The sequence below is a fragment of the Silurus aristotelis genome (assembly GCF_946808225.1).
Source record: "Silurus aristotelis genome assembly, chromosome: 5".
NCBI lineage: Eukaryota > Metazoa > Chordata > Actinopteri > Siluriformes > Siluridae > Silurus > Silurus aristotelis.
The window spans coordinates 30,414,720-30,437,453 of NC_139578.1; the positions used below are offsets into that span (position 1 = coordinate 30,414,720).

A 22,734-nucleotide genomic window follows, 5' to 3' on the forward strand; every position below is an offset into this window, starting at 1 on the left:
TACGGGGCAGACAATGAGTAAAGATCCACCCCTTCGACACACTTTTCATTCACAACTAAAGCGTTCTTAAGGTGTTGTGAGGAAATATATTATGGGGCATTATACAATGTCTGCCACCTACTGGTTACAATTCTTTTTAAACAAAAGAACAGAAAACAGGAGGAGGAGCCTGACGAGGTTAAAGAATCTTTACATGCAAAAACAGATGTCTTCATGAGAACACACATCTCCACACTGAGGAACCTACAGCTTGTGATTCCAAGTGACGGAAATTGCTGAAGGTCAATTCTGAGGGGGCAAAAAGCCAAAGGGACAAAAGAGGATAAGAGTGGGTAAGAGGTAACATAAATACCAAACTCTATTTTCTTTTATTGTGTGTTCCTGTCATGACATCTTTTTTTTCGTTTGTTATATATATATATATATATATATATATATATATATATATATATATATATATATATATATATATATATATATATATATATATATACACACACATACACACACACACTCTGCCTGGACAACATTATTACATCTCAATACAACTAAGAAATAGTTATGAAGCTTACATTGGATAATTAATGCAGTAATAAATATGTTTCTTCTGGCAACAAGATATTGAACCCTATCTGATACAGTGAAAGCTTCTCAATTTCTGTCCAAACATGTCCTGTGATTGTGGAAAAGATGTTACTCTGTTTCAAAAGGGTCAAATTATTAGCCTGAATCAAGCAAAGAAAACTAAGGCGATTGCTAAAAATACTAAACTATATTGTAAATACTTTCCAGTGCATTATGAAAACCTGGAGAAATAGTGGTGACCCATCAAAAAATCTTGAATGATCGTAATCAGAGGTCAGTCAAACTGACAAAAAAAAGGCAGAGCATTTTCTCATATACAATGCAAAGAATACTCAAAGATATTACGACTTAATAGGTGTGTAAGCCTTAAGAAAACCAGTTGTCAGTGCAAATGATTGGAAAAAAGGATTTGATTTGCTGGGGAGCATAAAGATTATACTCTGGAGCAAGAAAAAAAACAAAGGTCATGTGGTCTGATGAGTCCAGATTTGCTTGTTCTAAAAGGGTGGGTGCATCAGGGTAAGAAGAGATGCACACATTATGCATAGTGCTTATTGTATAAGATGGTGGGGGCAGTGTTATGATCTGGGGTTGCTTTAGTTGGTCAGGTCTAGGGTAATGTTATGTACCTGAATATACTGAATGTCCAGTTCTTTTTCAATGAATTTCTTTCTTCCCTGGTGGCACAGGCACATTTAAAGATGACAATGATTCATTGGGCTCAAATTATGAAAAAGGGGTTCAGGATACATGATATTATCCCAATTGAGAATCTTGTAATGTGCATCTTGTTACTCTTGGCTCTTTTATCAAAGAGTCCTGGTAAGAAATGAATGCAACTCTAGATGGAAATCAATGGTGGGACATTAGATAACATTAATTGAAATGATTCCACACAGATTGTGTCGTAATCAAGACAAAAGGTGATTTAGGAAAATAATAATGTGGGACTTTGATTTTTGGCCAGGCAGTGTGTATTTATATATGGGAGTGGTGAGGCTATCCCATCTGGAGAATGTATTTACTGCAAAAACAAGGTGGAGAAACAGGTTTTTAGGACAGGTGTGAATGCTAGAGCTATCATTTACTTATGTCTGTAAAACATTAGCATGACTTTGTATCGAATGCCAGAGTAAAATTTAGCAAAATGAGGATGTTTTGACTCATCTACATTAATATCTCTGTTAGTTATGGCTTCAACAAGCAGTCTCTTGTATGAAGAACAGCTCCAGTGCTCCATCTGTCTGGATGTGTTCACTGATCCAGTCTCTACTCCATGTGGACACAACTTCTGCAAGACCTGTCTCAATGAGTTCTGGGACACCAGTTCGCATTACAAATGTCCAATGTGCGCATCAGATTTCCCCAAAAGACCAGAGCTCCGTGTGAATACGTTTATTTCAGAACTGAGTGCTCAGTTTAAGATGTCAGTTCAGTTCAAATCCAGCAGCGGTGCTGACCAACCTTCAAACCAGGAACCTAAAGGGGTTCTGTGTGACTCATGCAATAAGGAAAAGCTTGAGGCGCTAAAGTCCTGTCTGGACTGTGGCGTTTCTTTATGTCTTACTCATCTGCTGCCTCATAAAACTGCAGCTAAATTAAAAAAACACAAACTGATTGATCCTGTGGAGAACCTGGAGGACTACATCTGCCAGAAACATGAGAAAATGCTGGCGCTGTTCTGTAGAGACGACCAGATGTGTGTGTGTCAGTTCTGCATTTTGGGGGACCACAAGAATCACAACACTGTTCCTATGGAGGAGGAAAGTCAAGAGAAGAAGGTCAGAATTTACTTTTTGTATTGGTTTTTACGTTTGGGATCGAATCGGTTCTGATTTGTGGTATTGTTTGTATCATTACACCAGAGTCACCTTGTGGAGACCCAGAAGCATGTTCAGAAGATGATCCAGAGTCGAAAGGAAAAGCTGGAGGAGCTAAAAAAGTCTATAGAACTCAATCGATCGAGTCTCTTGAAAACTAATGTTGTTTTTAGTTTGGGAAAAAAAACCCCAAGAAACTCAAAAGTAAATATTCTTGCAATAGAGACATGCCAACATGGAGAAAACGGAAAGCATGAAGATGTTCAGCGTTTTGATGCGTTGCATTGAGAAAAGCCAAACTGACCTTCTTCAGGTGATGGAAGAAAAGCAGAACGCAAATGAACGACAAGCACAACAGTTCATTCAAGAGCTGGAGCAGGAAATTGCTGAATTACAGAAAAAAAATGATGAGATGCTGCAGCTCTTACGTACCCAAGATCACCTTAAGTTCCTACAGGTTAGAAATGCGTCTTTTCTCAATAGTAATATTATGCAGTAAACGATAGAACAGTGCTGAAGGTATTGCTCCTCTTTCCTGCTGTACCGTAGGTTTACCCATTTCTGCACGGACCTTTACACAACAACTATTGGAATAATGTCCAAAATAATTCGCAACTCAGTATAGAGACATTGAGGAGAGTTCTTCATGAGCTTCAGGAGTCTCTCAATAAGGAGATTCTAAAGCTTCCAGAGATTGGTAAGTTCCTATATTTCCACACAGGTTTTCAATGAAACCCTACAAGCCAGTAGAGATGAGAAATCTGAAACCGTTTACGGATTCAAATCCTCCTGAGTCAATCCGTTAACACATCTGCGTCCCTCAAGTCTCTTGATTCAATAGGGATTCTGAATGTTTTTTCCATTGAATTCCACTAGAGGGCTCTCACCAAATCCTTAAAATTCACAGAATCCAGAAGACTCATGAATCCCATTCACAAGTCTCTCGGATCCAGCTTCGTGCTACGAGTCCGATGGACACGCTTAATCCCATGGTTCAGGTGGATCAGTGAGGACTCTCACAGGATCCACGATTTTGAGTCACTTGTGTTTTGACCATACAGGAAGTTTCCTGAAAAAGTCAGATAGTTGTTGCTACAGTTACTTGCTGACAACAACTTAACAAATTGAATGGTGATATTTACATTTTGTATTTATATATGTTGTTAGTAGCAGAATAACCAAGGACTCAAGTGATTCAAATAAATGAAGAGAAGGATGCATGAATCCTGAGTCATTGAAAGGTTCGGGCTATGTAACCCCATTGAATCTGGATTTGCTCATCTTTATAGGCTAGGAGTGTGTAGTCTTTTACACAAAGGGCCAGTGTGGCTGCAGGTTTTCATTCCAACCAAGAACACATCAAATTCTACCTGTTTAATCTACTTTTCATTTAAAACTACTATCAGGTGGTCCTTGTTTGGTTGGAATGAACACCTGCAGCCACACAAGCCCTTGTAAAAAAGTTGGACACCCCTGTTTTAGGCCATCCTCCAGGCATAACCATCATAGCAGTAAAGTCCCTGAGGTGATGTAGCTTAGCCTGCTACCCTCATATACTTGCTGACTTACCTAGCAATTCCAGGATACCTGCCCATCTATCACAGCTAGTGAGTTTTGCTAGTACAATGCAACAGTTAAAAAACTACCTTTGGTGCTTCCATAACAGCAAGGCATTTATAGCCCTTCACTTGTATGGGGTACCTCAGAAAATCACATCCACTGCCTCAAATTCTCCAAAAAGCTTGCTCACTCTATGTGTGGCAGTTGATGCCTTTTCAGAACTTTGACCAGCATGATCCTCACTGGACTAATCAGGTTAACCCAAGCACATTTGGGGCAGATACTTGTCTTTTCGAAGGAAACGTGTCTGGCTTTGAATGGGAAAAATGATATTTGATGGTACAGCTGATAAAAATGTTTCCTCCTCCCCATGACAGAGAGTTGACTGTTGTTTAAAGGTTTGCAATTCTTATTTAGATTTATAAGCAGGTTCCCACCAAATTTACTGGATGGCAAACTCCCAGGCCCTCCTGAAGATCTAGCAAACGGCTTCTCTTTGCTTGTTCTGGTATGCACCAAGCATATGAAGAATCACTAGAGGGAATCGTTTGAGATCTCTTTGGCCTGAATAGCAAAGACATGTCATCCTGTGGCAGGAATCCTCAGCTATTGAATAGCCAATGACCAGGCTCATAATAATGGGTAATTTGTCTGCCTCCATTTTCCAGGCCATATATTGGGAAAGTTAATTAAAAAAAAAAACCTTGAATGTTTTGTTCCTTCCTCTTGGCCTACCAAGCTGAACATATGTGACCTTTGAGAGGCAGTAAACAATGAAAGAAAATGCCCCCTGAATGAATTTATTTTACAATAGTATTGGTTTAAGATCACTACATATACAGACACCATACTTGGTTAAAACCATTGCATTGTCCATAGTAATTGCTATTTCGAGAAGGCAATCACCAAATTAACAATTATTGCTTAAGTTAGCCTGCTTGATTGTTGCTAAGCTACACCAACTATGAATTTACTAGTTTGGATTGACCCTAACCCTAACCCTAACCCGAGAATTACTGTGGATATTGAGAGATGACTAGAGAAGAGGTCCTGCCCTCACTTGTAGATGAACAGCATCATGGTCAATGACCTCATCCTTTGCCATTGTAAAGGAATGGTTCAGGTGTACAGTACCTATGGAGCCAGGTCAGACTTTCCCCAACTCATACACATCCCTCATGTAGAGAAATATCAAGAAGTAAAATGGGTCATTTATACTTTGACTTCCAAGGAAGGTAAGACAAGATTGTACAGCAGGTCTTTTACAGGTGTCCCTCAAATCAGGGGATCGTGACAATTGCTGTTTCATAAAATGTATCCATTTTAACAGTTTATGGGAATAAATTTGAAAGCGAGGTTTTCATTTAAAAATATCCACGGTTAAATTTTCAATCGTTTCCCAAAAGTTGCTCATCCACATTAAAACGTCTATAAATGTCCCTGTACTGCGTTTGAGCAAAAAGTACGACGATTCAATCTGCATCATTTCTGCCTTCAATTTATTTACTTTACAGCTCTTTGGATTGTCGCGTCAATGACTAAAAATGTGTCATCGTTTTCTAAAGCCATTTGATCCACACTGGAGAGCGTTTTCAAAAAATTACGTTTTGCGTTGACTGTAAACTATTACTAGAAAAAGAATGCAATTTGTATGTGTATTGTATAAGTTCTAATTGGTGATTTTTTTTTTTATCTCAAATAGAACTAAAGATATTTCAGCAATATGCAGGTATGTTGGTTGGTTTTCAAATGAATTATAATTGTATTCACTATAATGAATTATTCCCAATAGTTACCATTTCTTTTTCTCGCAGTTGAAGTGACTCTGGATCCTGAGACAGCGAATTCTAAACTTATCCTGTCCAATAATCTAAAACAAGTGAGATACAGCAACAAAGGACAGAACGCTCCTGATAACCCCGAGAGGTTTAAGCGTTGTGTCAACGTGCTGGCGAAGGAGGGATTCTCCTCAGCAAGATTTTACTATGATGTGCAAGTTAGAGGAAAAACAGCCTGGGATTTAGGAGTGGCTCGTGCGTCTATCAATAGGAAGGGGGAAATTCTATACAATCCAAAGAATGGATACTGGATCTTGATGCTGAGGAATAAGACCGATTACAAGGCTTGTGAATGTCCCCTCATTCCCCTTACATTAAAACAGGCTCCTCAGAAGGTAGGGGTGTTTGTGGATTATAATGAGGGTTTGGTCTCCTTCTATGATGTTGAGGCTAAAGCTCATATTTACTCTTTCACTGGTCAGACTTTCACTGAGACACTCTATCCATTCTTTAGTCCGTGTCTTAATCATAGTGGAAAGAATTCAGCACCACTGATCATTACATCTACTGAACATTATTTTTCCACGGAAAACATCTTTGCATGTTAAGAATTAAACCATCAGGTGGTATCAAAAAGTTTCACTATCACCTTCAAATAGTCCCCTTTCACAGCAATATTCATTCAGTTCAATTCAGTTTTACGGACATTTACTGGGCTTTGTCTCAAAGCAGATTTACAGAGATAAAGTGGTAATGAGGTTGTATAAAAGAATGTGTTTATTGCATATGTTATTTCCTTATAACTGTTTATCACTAATGAGCGAGCCAGTGGCGACTGTGGCAAGAAAAAACTCCCTGAGAAGATATAAGGAAGAAACTTTGAGAGGAACCAGATTTGAAAGGAACCCATCCTCATCTGGGTGGAACCCATCCTTATTCATTGCATTCCCATTGTTGAGGTGTGCAGTAATAGGTGCGCAAATACAGTGACTTTCTTCGGCTCTTGAACCACGCTTGCTGCTCAAAACACCTCGAGCGACTCTTTGCAGCGTCGCCGTATGTCAAACGGACATCACGTCAAGCGTCTCTGTGGCGGATTTGCCCGGTTTCACAGAAAATATCACGCTGTCCATGATGAAATCGCAGACGTGGTGAAGCATGTGGTCAGAGTAGCACCATTACATCATTGGCCTCAAAACTTTTTGATACCTCCTCATAACACGCAATTAGGAAGATTTAAAAAAGATATTTTATACGATTTTATTTATGATGTCTGCAGTTATTAGTTTGTGTACAATCATTTTGTCTTTTCTGTAATGTATTTATAGAAAATCTATCATATGTTAAAACTGTAAAAAATGGCATGCTTTACAGTTTACATTTGTTTTTTGTGGTGATATTCTATTACATTTATTTTGCTAAACATGGCACTGTGCATGAAGTCCAAACATCTCCACTTCCCAATCAGTACACAGGACATTTTAACAAAGCATGAAAACTGGAAACGATCTTTAATTCTTTCTATTTGTTAGCATTCTTTCTCAGTGTAAAATTATGAAATTTTAATTGTTTCGAGATGGCCTTATAACCCTTTCAGGATTGAGAAGCATCAGCACTTGCTTCTCTAAGATCATGGAGGATGTTCTTTCTTTCTGCCACACACCTGGGTGCTCCAGAACAACAAAATGACAAAAACAACTTTTTAGTGAGTGAATCACACTTCACTTTGCATTTCTTCAGTAACAACTAGTTGCTATTTATATTTGTAAATATTGTCTAATTAGCAAGGGTGTGCTCACCTTCCCTCACCTGCTTTCTGAATATTGGTTTACTGTTTTCTTTCTATTTTTTATATATAATTTTTTTCTATTTATTGATGACAATTTCAGACGAATATTTATTAGAAAAAAAAAATTATACCCTACGTCTTTAATTCTACTAATAATATCTGGATTCTTGGTTACTAATATAAATGTGGATCCTCCCCATGTACATTAAATGGGTGACAATTTAATCACAGTGGAAGGAAAGAGTAAAAATGTTGATTATTTAAACAGTTTTGGGACAAATTATTTGTCGAATTCAATTTGCACTATTTGCATCATCATCAGTTTATTAAAAATTCCATGCCAATGTAGTGCAATGACTTCAGCTGTATAACCGCTAACACGTCGTCTAATACACATACACTATACTGCCAAAAGTATTGGGTCACCTTGTCATAACTACGATATGTGATTCTTAAACATCGCATTTCACATTTAATCCCAATTTGCTGTTATAATTTGCTCCAATCTTCTGGGAAGATGTTCCACTAGATTTTGGAGTGTGTTTATGGATATTTTTGTTCATCAGCCACAAGGGTGTTATGAAAGGCAGGTACTTATGTAGGTGAGGAGACCTGGGGTGCAGTCAGCATTCACATTCATCCCAAAGGTGTTCAGTAGGGATGAAGTAGGGATGTTTACTAGAGATATAAAGCACAAAAGTGCTTTAAATCTCTAGTAATGAATAAATCTACACTGGTACGCAAGATTACAAACTTAATATAAATATATCTCTTGAATTCTAGAAAGCAAACTTGGAAAGTGCTAATTTAGGTGTTTCAGGAAGAGGTAGGTCTTCAGTCGTCGCTTGAAGATAGTCAGGGACTCTGCTGTACGGACATCTAGGGAAGTTCATTCCACCACCTCGGTGCCAGAACAGAGAAGAGCCTTGAAGTGTACTTACCTCTCATTCTGAGAGAAAGTGGTACCAGTCGAGCAGTGCTGGAGGATCTCAGACAGCGTGGTGCAGTGCGAGATGTGATGAGGTCACTGAGGTAAGATGGCGCTGGTCCATTTTTGGCCTTGTAGGCAAGCATCAGTGTTTTGAATCTGATACGTGCAGCTACTGGAAGCCAGTGAAGCGCAGCAGTGGGGTGGTGTGGGAGAACTTGGGCTGATTGAACACAAGCCGTGCAGCTGCGTTTTGGATCATTTGCAGTGGACGAATAGCGTTCAGGGGAAGACCTGCCAGCAGAGAGTTGCAGTAATCAAGTCTTGAAATGACAAGAGACTGAACAAGCACCTGGGCAGCCTGTGTGGACAGAAATGGTCGAATTCTTTGGATGTTATAGAGAAGAAATTGACAGGAAAGCGCAACATTAGCATCATGTGAAAAGAAGGACAGTTCATTGTCCATCGTTACCCCAAGGAACGAGCAGTGGCTGAAGGGGAGAGCAGAGAGTCATGAAGAGATCAGCTGCAACAGGTTGTTTAACCCCAACTGATGCAGTGAAGAGCTTCTCATTTCTTATATTTATAACTATTACGTCTTTAACACTGATTTGGAGAAGTGTTCTTTAACTGATTTTTTTTTTTCTTCTTTTTTTTGTAGCGAGGTACCAACAGTCTATATACATTAGGCCCATTCGATTTGCATCTTGATGCATAGTCAACGATACGATACATTAAAGATAGATATGAAGCAGTTAATGTGATACAATTCACCCCTATTATGATACAGTGCGATCCAATTCGATTCACTGAAAAAGAAAATGATGCTGTGCAATTCAGTATGCTGTAGATAGTTCACTTTTATTTCGTCGGTTCAGACAGACAGCAAATCATCAATTTACTTAAGTGTCTTCTGATTTCTAAATCATGGCCCCTTCACACATGCCTTTGTAGTGCAAAAACATGAAATAAAATTTAATTCAATTTCGTTTTTATTTGTATAGCACTTTTAACAATGGACATTGTCTCAAAGCAGCTTCACACTGATAATGCACTAATAAAGAATGAATAAGATTGTTCTTTATAATTGTTTATTTGATAAAAGTTTTTAACACAATGAGTAACCCAGTGGCGACCTCTGCCATGTTAATGTGTATTTTATGTGACTCTCAGGACACGCCTCGGTCTTCGTAGTGTTGTGATACGTCATATCACGTAACAGCAATGATGTTAAGAGAACGTGCTCGATCTACATATTAAATATTGGGCACAAATTATCGGTCACTTTTTAAATAATAAAATGATAGATCATCTACAAATAATCCTATATAAATAAATCACTTTTTATCGATGTAAATATGTTAAAATGATGTCGTAGTTAAAAAGATCCCTGCTTTTAGGTTGAATGAGCCCTCGATTTAATTTTTTAGCATTTGGCGCCATCTAGTTGTCACAATGGTAATTTGGTTTAAACAATCAAATCAATTCGTTTACTTTTTTGTAGAACAAATATTAAAAAACATAAAATACACATTTTATCCTTACTATGTGTCTTATTACAGTATATTGCAGAATCAGTTAATGTGCTGTTTGCATTCTGATTGGGCAGAAGGTTTTACTTCCAAATTAATAATATTCAAGGTGATGTTTAAAAAAAATAAAAAATTAAAACTGTATGTAATCATTGATGTTGATGAAAAAATAAAAATAAATCACTGTGAGTAAATTAATGGTGTAACATCAAATAAGGGGCAAAGAGGTTTGCAATGTCTCTGACAGACTCAAAAGTAAAAAAGAGAGGTTAGTGAAGGAACGACTAGATGTTCTATTGCTGCTTAATCATAATGATAACAGAAACTTGTTTTTTCATAATAAATGTAACTATAAATGAATAAAATCACATTGTTCATGGCAAATTTGTGCTGCTCAGGTTGGTTCCACATAAACAGGCATAAAAATAACACTGGAGGTTTAAATCATGTAGATGGATTTGGACTGTTTTGCACTCAAGTGTCCATCAGTAAACAGTCGATAACTTGCACAATCATGGATCTGTAATAATTGGACTTTCGGTGTTGAAGATGAGGATGGTTCCCTTATGAAGTCTCAGGGAATTTTTCCTCTCTACAGTCGTACTCATTAGGGATTAACTTTATAGGGAGTAATTTATGAAATTAAAATTTAGAGCTGTAATCTATTTCTCTAAAGCTGCTTTGGAGTAATGTTCATTGTTAAAAGTGCTATACAAACCAAACCAAACAAATTAAATTGACTTGAATTAAACTATAACCAGAGTTTTTACAGTCAGGTGGTCAGGTTAGACCCAGTGACTTAATCTAATCTAATCTAATCAAATTTAATCTAGGGTTAGGGTTATGGTAATCTAATCTAATCTAATCTAATCGCATAATACTAATCCACACCTTTAGAACATGATATAAAATCTGTGCTTAGCAAAAAAGTCCTTCTTTTACACATAAAATTGCAGACAAGTAAGCAACATTGTACTAATCTACACACATACAAAGCAAATTTACAGAATGTATCAATGTTATTCCTCCAAATAAACCTAAAACAAAATGGATGTTTGCATGGAATATTTACCTTCTATCCAAACTAAAGCCTGTTCTTCTACATTATACTCCAAAACTCACAACCTGAGAAATGATGAAACAGACTCAGATAATGAGATCAGACTGGATATATATTTGGTGTATTAGTTACCACATGACTAAGTGCAACAACCCCTAAGAGACCCAAGAGAAACCCCAATTCACTACTCATTCATTTATTACTCTTTGTTGATTAGTTTCTTCATGAGTATGACCCACAGGCTTTGTTCCTTCCCCTTTTATTATTATTTCAAGAATGCTGAATTTACTTTTAGGAACAACAATTGCGGAATTAAAAATTAATTAATATATAAATAAAAAATAGGTAGAAGAAAAAAATAAGTAAATAAAGAATTTTACCACAATACCACCGTCACTACTGAGACTATTACTACTAATAATAACACAGTATACTGAGCATTTATACTAAACTATATACAATTATATAAACCATCAAATTCCCTTTTTCAAGCTCACATACACACTTGTGTGAATGATAGAGGAAGGGACTGGTTAGAGGGAGGAACTGATGGAGGGAGGGACTGATGGAGGGAGGGACTGGTTGGAGGGAGGGACTGGTTGGAGAGATTTCACAGTGTTTCAAACGAAACGAAAGTTAAAATTAAGGCGCGAAACCACCATAATATTTTTTCCCCTTGGGGTGAAGCGTCTCCACTGTTTTTTTGTTAAGGAGTTACAGAATCACAGGTAAGTGCTATAAGGGGGGGAAGGAAACTGTAAATTAATTTTTTTACCCGCTTTACTGGCTCTACTTGTTTTGCATTATACTAAGCTGAAAAACTGTCCAAACGTATTTATTTATTTATTTATTTATTTATTTATTTATTTATTTATTTCATTCATTCATTTATTTATTTATTACCCACAAACTAGAACAGTGCAATAAACCAGAAAGCACAATTATTTTATTTATTTTTTAATATAAATTATTTAATTAGATATGGCAACGGTTAAAAAAAAAAAATTAGTGCAAATTATTGCATGGTTTGTGTGCTCGTTTTTTTTAAACATCCATTTTTGGCAATAACAAACCCTGATTCACATTTGGCATCTCATCATGTGAGTCATCTCAGCGGTGGAGATGTTTGAATCACTGTAAGCTATTTGAGCTGTGTACCCAAGTTATTTTGTTTTGTAAGATAACCTAGAAAATAAACGGGCAATTTTTCACGTGTGCACAGCTCATTGACGTGTCTCCTGGACGAGTCATGGCTTCCCCCTGCAGTGTCCTGTACGAAGACCAGCTTCTGTGCTCCATCTGTCTAGATGTGTTCACTGATCCAGTCTCTACTCCATGTGGACACAACTTTTGCATGTCTCGGAAAGTGCTGGGACACCAGTCCATACTGCAACTGTCCAATTTGTAAAGCGGATTTCCCCAGAAGGCCTGAGCTTTGTGTCAATACGTTCATTTCTGAATTGGCTGCTCAGTTTAAGAAGTCAATTCAGGTAAAATCCAGCCATGATGCACATCCACTTTTCTCCATGGATCACCAGGTTCTATGTGACTCCTGCACTGAGCAAAAGCTGGAGGCCGTAAAATCCTGTCTGCACTGCGGCGTTTCTCTCTGTAGCACTCATCTGCTGTTTCATAAAACTACAGTGAAATTCAAAAACCACAAACTAATCGACGCTGTGGAGAACCTGGAAGAATACATCTGCCAGAAACATGAGAGACCCCTGGAGCTGTTCTGTAGAGATGACCAGAGGTGTGTTTGTCAGTTCTGCACCGAGGGAGACCACAAAACTCACAACATCGTTCCTATAGAGAAGGTAAGTGTTGTGAAGAAAGTAAGAGATATTTTGGCATTTTGGCACCATTTTATATATATCTTACTTGTCAATTGCTCAGGTATGTGCTGTCATTTTAACAGCGTCAACTCGGGGAGAGACAAGCAGAGGTTCAGCGGATGATCCAGAACCGACTGAAGAAGATTGAAGAAGTTACAAAATCTTTAAAACTCACTAAGGTATGTCTTGGCACAAATGTCATACAAACTGGAGACTTCTCATGGCTCTATTTGTTGAGGACTTTAGAACTAGTGGAGTTTTTCCTTAAAACAAAAAGTTTTCTTGCTATGTACTAAAGGTGCTTTATACTTCTCACATGTACATTACAGTACAGTGAAATTCTTTCTTCACATATCCAAGCAATGTTAGGAAGATGGTGTCAGAGAACAAGGGACAACCATGATACAGTGCCTCTGGAGGACAGAGGGTTAAGGGCCTTGCAAATACCAGGTTTGAACTCTTGACCTTCCGATCAGTAACCCAAAGCCTTAAACACTTAGCTACCCAATAACAAATCTTGTTGCAATGACATCATATGAGTAGCCTGTATGGTTTTGTCAGACAGGAGACCTTGTTGTTCCACCACACAATCATGTAATCACTTCCTGTTCTTTTTTTTGTTCTGGACTATACAATATAAGTTCAGCAGCAGAGGCCGTGTATGAAATCCTTACTAAGGATGAATGCATTTATCTCAGTGTTGGCCCCAAGTGACACTCTACTTAATGCCTCCTCAAAAAATAGTCATAGAGTTGAATACGATTTAGAGTTATGAAGTGCTTGTGATCACTTATTGTACATAGAGCTGATCTAGGCACATAATCACCCCCAAGAGCAGGTAGATATATAGGTTTATTGATATTGCTATCTCAATACCTTTAGTAGAAACGCTGGTTTCTTGAGCAAAATTAAATGTATGAATTCCACCGCTCAGTACAGACACTGCAGTTCACCAACTAGTTACTGGCATTTAGAATGGTGGAAATGAAACCCAGTTTTTATCTACAGTTTCTGTGCAAAGTTGTACAAGGTTGTGCAAGCTTAGACTTGATTCTTTTATCTTAGAAAAATTGGCAGTCATTTAATACCTGTAATACCTGTAAGCTATAGACATGTTCAGGCACTAATGGTTGCTTTTTTTATGCTCCAACAATAGCTTTTGAGCAAGCCATACATGTCTACTCATCTTTATAAGATCTTTGTGTCTAGTGCACCTTTGAGAAGTGGGAGCTCAGTGGTTAAAGCATTGGACAATGGATCAGAAGGTCCCAAGCACTGCTGGGCCCTTGAGCAAGACTATTAACACTCGACTGCTTGGTTGTAAGTTGCTCTAGATAAGGGTATCTGCCAAATGGCATAAATGTCTTGATGTGTCCATAATTTCCTAAAGAGGGAGCAGAAAGCATAGGATTGATACACTTCACACTTACCTTTTATGATGTAGCAAGATTTACAAAACAATATCAGCTCTTATATATTTGGATTGCAGCTCAAACTGATTCGTTCCTGTCTCACTGCAGCCATACGGAATAGACAGCAAAACTTTTCACTAAAAGCATCATATTGTGGATATTCCAACTCTTTTTATTTGTGAGATGTTCAGTTCCAGACAATTAAATCCCTCTTCCAGCCACACCAAGGCAAAACAAACACCTCAACATTCCGCTCTGAAATAAATTGGCGGTAAATGGTAGCTCAGTGGTTAAGATGTTGGACTATTGATCAACAGGCTTTGACATCAATTCCCACTACCATGCAAAGATCTTAACCTCAAGTGTTCAGTTGCATGAATGAGATAATCACAAGTCACTCTCTATAAGGGCATTAATTTGGATCAACGGCTCCCTCCATAAAACCCTTTGTAAGGAATTTGGGAATAATATGTGACAGCAACCTTACTTTTGACAAAAAGATCAGTTTTGATCAGTTATCAAAAAAAAAAAAAACAACCTATCAACTTTATTTACTTTCCAAAATGAAGCCTTTTCATTTTTTTCAGATATTGAAAAAGCTACACATGCATTTAATAGCTCCAGGTTAGATTATTGTAATGTGTTGTACAGCAGTCTCCGACAATCATCTGTAAACAGGTTACAATTGATTCAAAAAGCGAGAACATACTCTATAACCACTGATTTGGCAACGCTTTACCGGCTTCCAGTTGGTTTCAGTGTTAATTTTTCTAATGCTTGTCTATAAGACTTGAAATATTTCAGCTCCCCAATACTTCGATTATTGGGGTCGATTTAACTTCATTACGCTCACTTAGATCCTCCCATCAGCTTCTTTTTCATGCACCAATGACTAAATACAAAAACAGAGATGATCGAGTGCTTGTTGTTGTCGCTCCTAAGCTGTGGAACAATTGAACTTTTAATATAAGGTCAGCCTCAAATCTGGCTATTTTTAAATCCCACTTTTTTTTTTGCATTTGGCTTTTAATTCCTAAAGTTTCAGTTACTTTCTTTTATGTTTCTTGACTGATACTTGGTTGTGAATGGTGTATTTGTTTTTTTATTAGTACTTTATTGTAAAGCACTTTGTTAATGTCTTATAAAAAGGAGCTATATAAATAAACCTTTTATTTTATTTTGATTTAAAAAGACGTCTTCCAAATGCTTTAAATGTAAAATACAGGTTAGAATGTTGAGAAAATGTAATCAATTCATATAAAAAATGTTTCTTTTCTTTCATTCTGTCTTCACAGCTCCTGCATGCCAATTTAATAACTAGCGTTCACATTTCCTTTAATGCAAAACAAGCGATTTTGATCAAATAAAATGACCATCACTTACATTGTATAAGTTGCAAAAGGAAGACAGGAACAAAAGGAAGTAGATGTTATATTACTAGGCAGGATTGTTCATAACAACTCCCCAACAAGTATTACTTTAATTGATCTCCTGGTAGATGAACACAGAAAAGGAGAAAGCAGAAAGCATGGAGGTGTTAAATGCTCTGATACGCTGCGTTGAAAAAAGTCAGGCTGAGCTCCATAAAATGATGGCGGAGAAGCTGAAAGCAGCCGAAAGGCAGGCGGAAAACCTCATTAAAGAGCTGGAACAGGAAATTTCTGAGCTGAGGAAGAGAAACACCGAGATGGAGAAGCTCTCCAACACTAATGATCACCTCCATCTCCTGCAGGTCAGAATCCTTCCATTTCTCAATAGCAATTCTGCATAGGACAGAGCAGCTCTGCAAGCTGAGGCTTTTCTTTTCTCTCTGTATCTGCTGTACCATAGATTTACCCGTCACTGCGCAGCCTTCCGCGTACCAAGGACTGGACTGATATCACAATTAACGCTCAACTGAGTGTTGAGACTCTGAGGACTCAGCTTCAGGAGTCTCTCAATAACGAAATGGAGAAGTTTCCTGAGATTAGTAAGTACTCCTGATAAAATGATAAAGAATTTGGTGAGGATTGTGGCAGAGTAGAGGTTAAGATGTAGGTCTACTTAATGAATGGTTGCAAGTTTAAATTTCAGGACCACTAAGCTGCCACTGCTGGGCCGTTGAGCAACGCCCTTAACCCTCAACTACTCAGTTGTATAAATGAAATACAAGAATATATAGTCTGTAATTTGTTGTGGAACCATCACAACATGCCGATGTCCCGACGAGTACTGAGGTATTACTGTAAATGGAAGTCGCTCTGTATAAGTCTCTTTATGAAATGCTGTAAATGTGTGTATATGATCAGGAATAACATTATGACATTATGAGTGGTGAAGCGAAGAACACTGATGATCTCTTCATCATGGCACCTGTTAGTGGGTGGATTTATTTATCATAAGTTGATGTTAGAAGCAGGAAAAATGGGCGAGTGTAATGATTTGAAGGAGTTTGATAAATTGTGGCGTCTAGACGACTGGGTCAGAGCGTCTCCAAAACTGCAGCCCTTGTGGGATGTTCCTGGTCTGCAGTGGTCAGAATCTTTTAAAAGTGCTCCAAGGAAGGAACAGTGGTGAACCGGCAAAAGGGTCGTGGGTGGCCGAGGATCATTGATGCACGTGTGTAGTGAAGGCTGGTCCGTGTGGTCCGATCCAACAGACAAACTCCTGTAGCTCAAACTGCGTTCATGGTGTTGATGCTCGGTGGGTTATGACCATTTTAGCAGCAAAAGGGGACCAACACAATATTAGGCAGGTGGTCATAATGTTGATCGGAGATTTTGATTATAAGAAATCGGCATATTTCAATGTACAGATTGAAATGTTTTGTTCGGAAGGTTCTTCTAATCCAATTAAATCTGTGGTGGAATTTCATGAGAATTAACTTTGAAAGATGACATGCATCTTTTTTAATATCTTTATTAATTTCTCAATACGAAGAGCTTATTAGATTACTTCAAAATGTAAAATGATAATATTTCTACCTTTATTTCCCAAACAGAACTGAAGAACATTCAACAGCATGCAGGTGAGAAAGTTTTTTACTGACGACAATACTAATTATCTTCATCTACATCTTCGCTTTTCCATAATATTCCATTTTCTCCATTAGTGGCGGTGACTCTGGATCCTAACACAGCCAATTTTTACCTCACGTTGTCTGACGATGAGAGACAAGTGACGTGTGGACTCAGGCAATACAAACTGCCTGATAACACAGAGAGGTTTAATTATTGTGCATGTGTCCTGGGAAAGGAGGGATTCTCCTCAGGTAGATTTTACTATGAGGTGGAGGTCAGGGGGAAGACTGAGTGGGATTTGGGTGTGGCCAGAAAGTCTGTTAACAGGAAAGGAAAAATTACACTCACCCCAGGGAATGGGTACTGGTGTGTTCTGCTGAGGAATACGACTGAATATAAGGCTGGTTCATCTCCCCTCGTTCCCCTGTCCCTGAAACAGGCTGTTCAGAAGGTAGGGGTGTTGGTTGATTATGAGGAGGGCCTGGTCTCATTCTATGATGTTGAAACCAAGTTTCATATCTACTCTTTCACTGGTCAGTGTTTTACTAAGGATCTCTATCCATATTTCAGCCCTGGTCCTAATGATAAATGTAGAAACTCAGCACCGCTGGTCATAACACCTGTTAAACATTTGAAGCAATAGTTTGTTCATTAGAGGGTCACGGTTGTCCTGAGCTGCACAAATTATTTTTCAAAAGAATTCAATTTCATAAAATTTGTACAATGATTACTGTTATTGTAACGGGGTCTGGTGTTGGTTTATAAATCTACGTTGCCTTAATACAATAAAAATATTAATAAGTATAATAAAGTGTATTTGTTTTATAGAATGATATATTTGTACACCTAAATGTGAATCTATTCCCAAGATTACAAGTATATTCTGGATAGTGTTTTATTGAAATGACATTAAACTAGAGCAATGATGGCCATTTCTAATTTAATATATAACAACATTTTTAAAAATTCTACAGGACCGCATTCTATGAGCAGATTTTCGGTCTGATAGACTGATAAACAAGTAAAATACAAACTGACTCTCACTGCTGATGCTATATATCCTGACTTGCCGGTAAGTTGGGATAAATGTGAAGGTTTTTGTTTTTTATTTTAAATAGCCCTAAATAGCTCTAGTTGCAAAATTCATTTAGTTGCTTAAAAAAAAAAAAAAAAAAAAAAAAAAGAAGAATTTAGGAAATTTTTTTTTTCTAGAGGACCAAATTCTGAACTTCAACTAAAGCTATTATGTGCTTTAGTTGAAGTTCAGAATTTGGTCCTCTAGAAAAAAGTAATTTCCTAAATTCTTGTCTGGCCTTGTCTTTTTATCTAAACTGGTTTTATCTTGGTTAAAAAAGAGGTTACCTCCCAATCTACTGAATTATAACAAGCTAAGAGTGATGACTAATTCGCTTTCAGTGCGTTAAATGTAAGTGGGGAGGATCTAAAATATGGGTTGGGGAAGATTGTGTGTATTTTCGCCCCCTGGTGGCACAATTGTGTGATTGTGTTAAAAAAACAAAACCCAAAAACGAAACATAACCGAACAAAAAAGAAAAAAAAAAAAAACAACACTCCGGGAGTGGCTTACTGATGTCACCAAAATGAAATGAAAGGTACTCATTCATTTCATCTGCACACCGACAAACAACGAAAGTATATATATGGGTACAATTATATTTAATAATAAATTGTATATTCACTGTCTGTTATGTATAAGTTAACTGTATTATGTGATGTATTATTATTAAGGGTAAATTTGCTCATGAATCTTAAATAAATACTGTATCATTAATATATTATTGTGTTTAGTTACAGAGTAGAATCAAAAATAACTTTCACACTCCGTTATAAGAATTCTGATTGAGTTTGTAATAATGAAAATAATTACCCTAATCACAACCACAACAAGGTGTGGACACAAGCTCGATGTGAATGTTGTTGCTCATAGTGCTGCTGTTAATTTTGCAATCAATTTGCCTAGAGGAATTCCCCTAAAGTTAACTTTCATTTCAGAGATAGCTACTGTACACCATCACAGCTCTTATCAAACTCACTCAAATCTTTATGTTTGCCCATTTTTCCTGCTTCTAACACATCAAATTTGTGGTCAAAATGTTCACTTGCTGCCTTATAAATAAATCCCATAAACTAACAGGTGCCATGATGAAGAGATAATCAGTGTTATTCACTTCACCACTCATTGTGTTGTAGGTATTTAAAAGCACAGGGCCAATAAAAGGACTATGGAGAAGTTAAAGAGAGTATTGTTTCCGCTCCTGGAATGTCTCAGCAAGGAAATTGACAAGTTTGCTGACTTTGGTAAGTACATTTAACTCAGTAGTAAATAATGATTTATGGGGAGGTTATTTACTTGCCACTATTAGTTTCACTTGTCTGGCATGAAATAACATACAATGACTAATTTTTGATGATGCAGTGGGTCATTCTGGCTATTATTTCTGTTTATCTCAAAGTAATCAAAAGATGAAAAGTGGATGCAAGTGCAGACAATTTGAATTAGAAGGCACTGAGACAAAGAAAACAAAAACGCAAAGTAGAAAGAAACGTGTAACTTTGGGTCTATTGTTTGTAGGGTTGATGGACTTCATTGTTAATGATTTGACATGATCTGGTATTGTTTTTCGTTTTGCATCCTGGAACCGCTGTCAGCAGGTCCGTACACTCAAACCTGTTCAGGAGCTAGATTATTTTTTTGTAAACAGGATTAGACCATGTTGAAGTGATACAGGAAGTCTGGTGCAGATTTGCCCCTTTCCATTCGTAAAAGGGTGACCTATTGTGAAAGGTGCAAGCGCTCAAAATTAAGTGCATATAGTGCGGGATGGACTGGATCATCAACAAAAAAGACATCTGTGATTGAGCAAGGGAAAACAAAATGTACCTGTTTCAAGGCCAGGAGATGCTCTGGTACCCAGTGCATTCCCTGAGAGGCAGGTAGAATGACGTTCTCAACATGGAAGGCAGAAAGAGCAATGTCCTCAGCAGAACAGGGTGCCAAAGTGATGTCCTGCCACCTGTTGTACCCAAAGTCCCAGGTTCCTCTATAGAAGGGCTTCCTGCATGTCCAAATGATTTACTGCATCTACTTTTTTAGTTCTTATGTTCTCTGAGGTAAAGCAAGGCAGCAAATTCAAACAATTTTAATATGAAGACAAACATTACAAAGAGAAAGAAACCATAACCTGAACATGAAGATGAGGACTGTGAACAGAAACAAGGGTGGAAGACAATGAGTCTTGAGAAGGGTGAAGCTGTGAGTGAACTGCTAATCAAGGTGAAAGGGTGTAAGTAATTAATGATGGTGTGCCTAGGTCATGTGACATGCAAAGGCTGATAGGAGGCATAGTTCTTTGGCTCTAGGCATAAACATGTCACTGTTAAAATCATCAATTGAAGTAAAGTATTATAATAATATTTAAAAAGTATAATAAATATATATTCAGTTGTCATCCAGATGTGGATGGATACTTTTTAAGTCTTTTTCCTCTTGCTAATATCATCTCAGGGTCTTTTTTATGGCTAACATTGCAGCTGGATTATGGTTTAATGATAAATATATATGGATACATTTATAGATTTTAAAGTTATATATGTCATCTATTAATTTTGGACAATGCATATTGTTAAATGCAGTATACAACTATTCAATTAGTAATTACATTTTCTTACCACTTTTCCAAACAGATCTGAAGAGAATTCAACAGTATGCAGGTGTGTGGCCTTTGATTCATCACATAGATAAAAATAAATTTCTTCCATTGAACCCACCATAAAAATGTATACAAATGTTTGTAAATTGACTTTTTCTTGTTCTCAGTGGATGTGACTTTGAATCCTGATACGGCCCATCCTGAACTCATCCTTTCTCATGATGGCAAACAAGTGAGACATGGAGACTTGAGACAAAATCTCCTTCAAAAACCCGAGAGGTTTGATTATTGTGCCTGTGTCCTGGGAAAAGAGGGATTCTCCTCAGGAAAATTTTACTATGAGGTTCAGGTCAAAGAAAAGACTAAGTGGGATTTAGGACTGGCCCAAGAGTCTGTTATTAGGAAACAAAGCTTGATAACCAGCCCAAAGTATGGATTTTGGACAGTGTGGCTAAGAAACAAGACTAAATACGAGGCTTGCGACTCTCCTCCGGTTCCCCTCACTTTGAAACAGGCTCCTCAGAAGTTGGGGGTGTTTTTGGACTATGAAGAGGGTCTGATCTCTTTTTATGATGTTGATGCAAAATCTCTGATCTACTCATTCACTGGTCAGAACTTCACTGAAAAACTTTATCCATTTTTCAGCCCTTCACGCAATTATGGTGGTAAAAACTCAGCACCACTGATCATCACACCTGTTAAACAATCTACATAAGATCTGGTTCCATCAACGTTGTGCCAAGTAGTAAACTCTGGTAATGGAGTCAGGACATGCTGTTACATTGTATGTATTTATTTTATTTAATGTGATGAAATGTGATTTGAAAAATAAATAAAAAATATTTATTAACCATTTATGTTTATCTGTAATGTATTGTCTGTCATTTAATGTAGCCTATAGTGAGCTACTATGATGTTGCCAAATCCACTAGCTCAAGTCAAGTCTAAACTGATTCTAAAGCCATACTAAAACAATTTGATTGTTTTAGTATGGATCTGTTTATCCTCGATATAATAAGTTGAACATCATTGATCTAATGTCTAACAAAATCAAAAGCTCAAGCACAATCTGCATCTCTTTTAAGAGAGTCATTGCAGATGAAATCCTGCACAGTGTAGGGAGGCAGAGCAAAGTCCTCAGCAGGGCATGCAGGAAGAGCAACATCCTTAGCAGAGTGAGGGCAGGGAGGCAGCACAAGGTCTTCAGTAAGAAAAGGAATGTGTTAAATAGTTTCTGTTTGGTTGGCTGGTTGTTCTGTAAAATATCCCCTTAATGGGCGTATAAAATTGAGTCAATCCCAGATGGTTCGAACTAGACTTTCCCTCTTCTGTTGCTTTTAAAGCCTAGCAAAGCAAAAACGAATTATCCACTGCATTAATTTTTAGGTCTCACATCCTGTTACGTAATGTAAGACAAAGGTGGATATACAGTGCCTTGCGAAAGTATTCGGCCCCCTTGAACTTTGCCACATTTCAGGCTTCAAACATAAAGATATAAAACTGTAATTGTTTGTGATGAATCAACAACAAGTGGGACACAATCATGAAGTGGAACGAAATTTATTGGATATTTCAAACTTTTTTAACAAATAAAAAACTGAAAAATTGGGCGTGCAAAATTATTCAGCCCCTTTACTTTCAGTGCAGCAAACTCTCTCCAGAAGTTCAGTGAGGATCTCTGAATGATCCAATGTTGACCTAAATGACTAATGATGATAAATAGAATCCACCTGTGTGTAATCAAGTCTCCGTATAAATGCACCTGCAC

General features: G+C 37.4%; 1 protein-coding gene across 1 annotated transcript; it reads left to right on the top strand.

Moving 5' to 3' along the window:
• The first annotated feature begins 124 nt into the window (after nucleotides 1-124).
• Nucleotides 125-21,796, top strand: LOC310726649 (uncharacterized protein). Its single transcript, XM_083542392.1, is given in 18 exon segments — nucleotides 125-339; nucleotides 1,774-2,366; nucleotides 2,451-2,546; nucleotides 2,629-2,862; nucleotides 2,955-3,102; nucleotides 5,668-5,694; nucleotides 5,780-6,342; nucleotides 12,242-12,403; nucleotides 12,408-12,884; nucleotides 12,968-13,063; nucleotides 15,795-16,028; nucleotides 16,127-16,265; nucleotides 17,277-17,303; nucleotides 17,388-17,937; nucleotides 18,712-18,721; nucleotides 19,515-19,614; nucleotides 21,001-21,027; nucleotides 21,134-21,796. Coding segments are annotated over 17 exon segments (4,029 nt in total). The 5' UTR covers nucleotides 125-339; nucleotides 1,774-1,775; the 3' UTR covers nucleotides 21,682-21,796.
• Nucleotides 21,797-22,734: the final 938 nt, after the last annotated feature.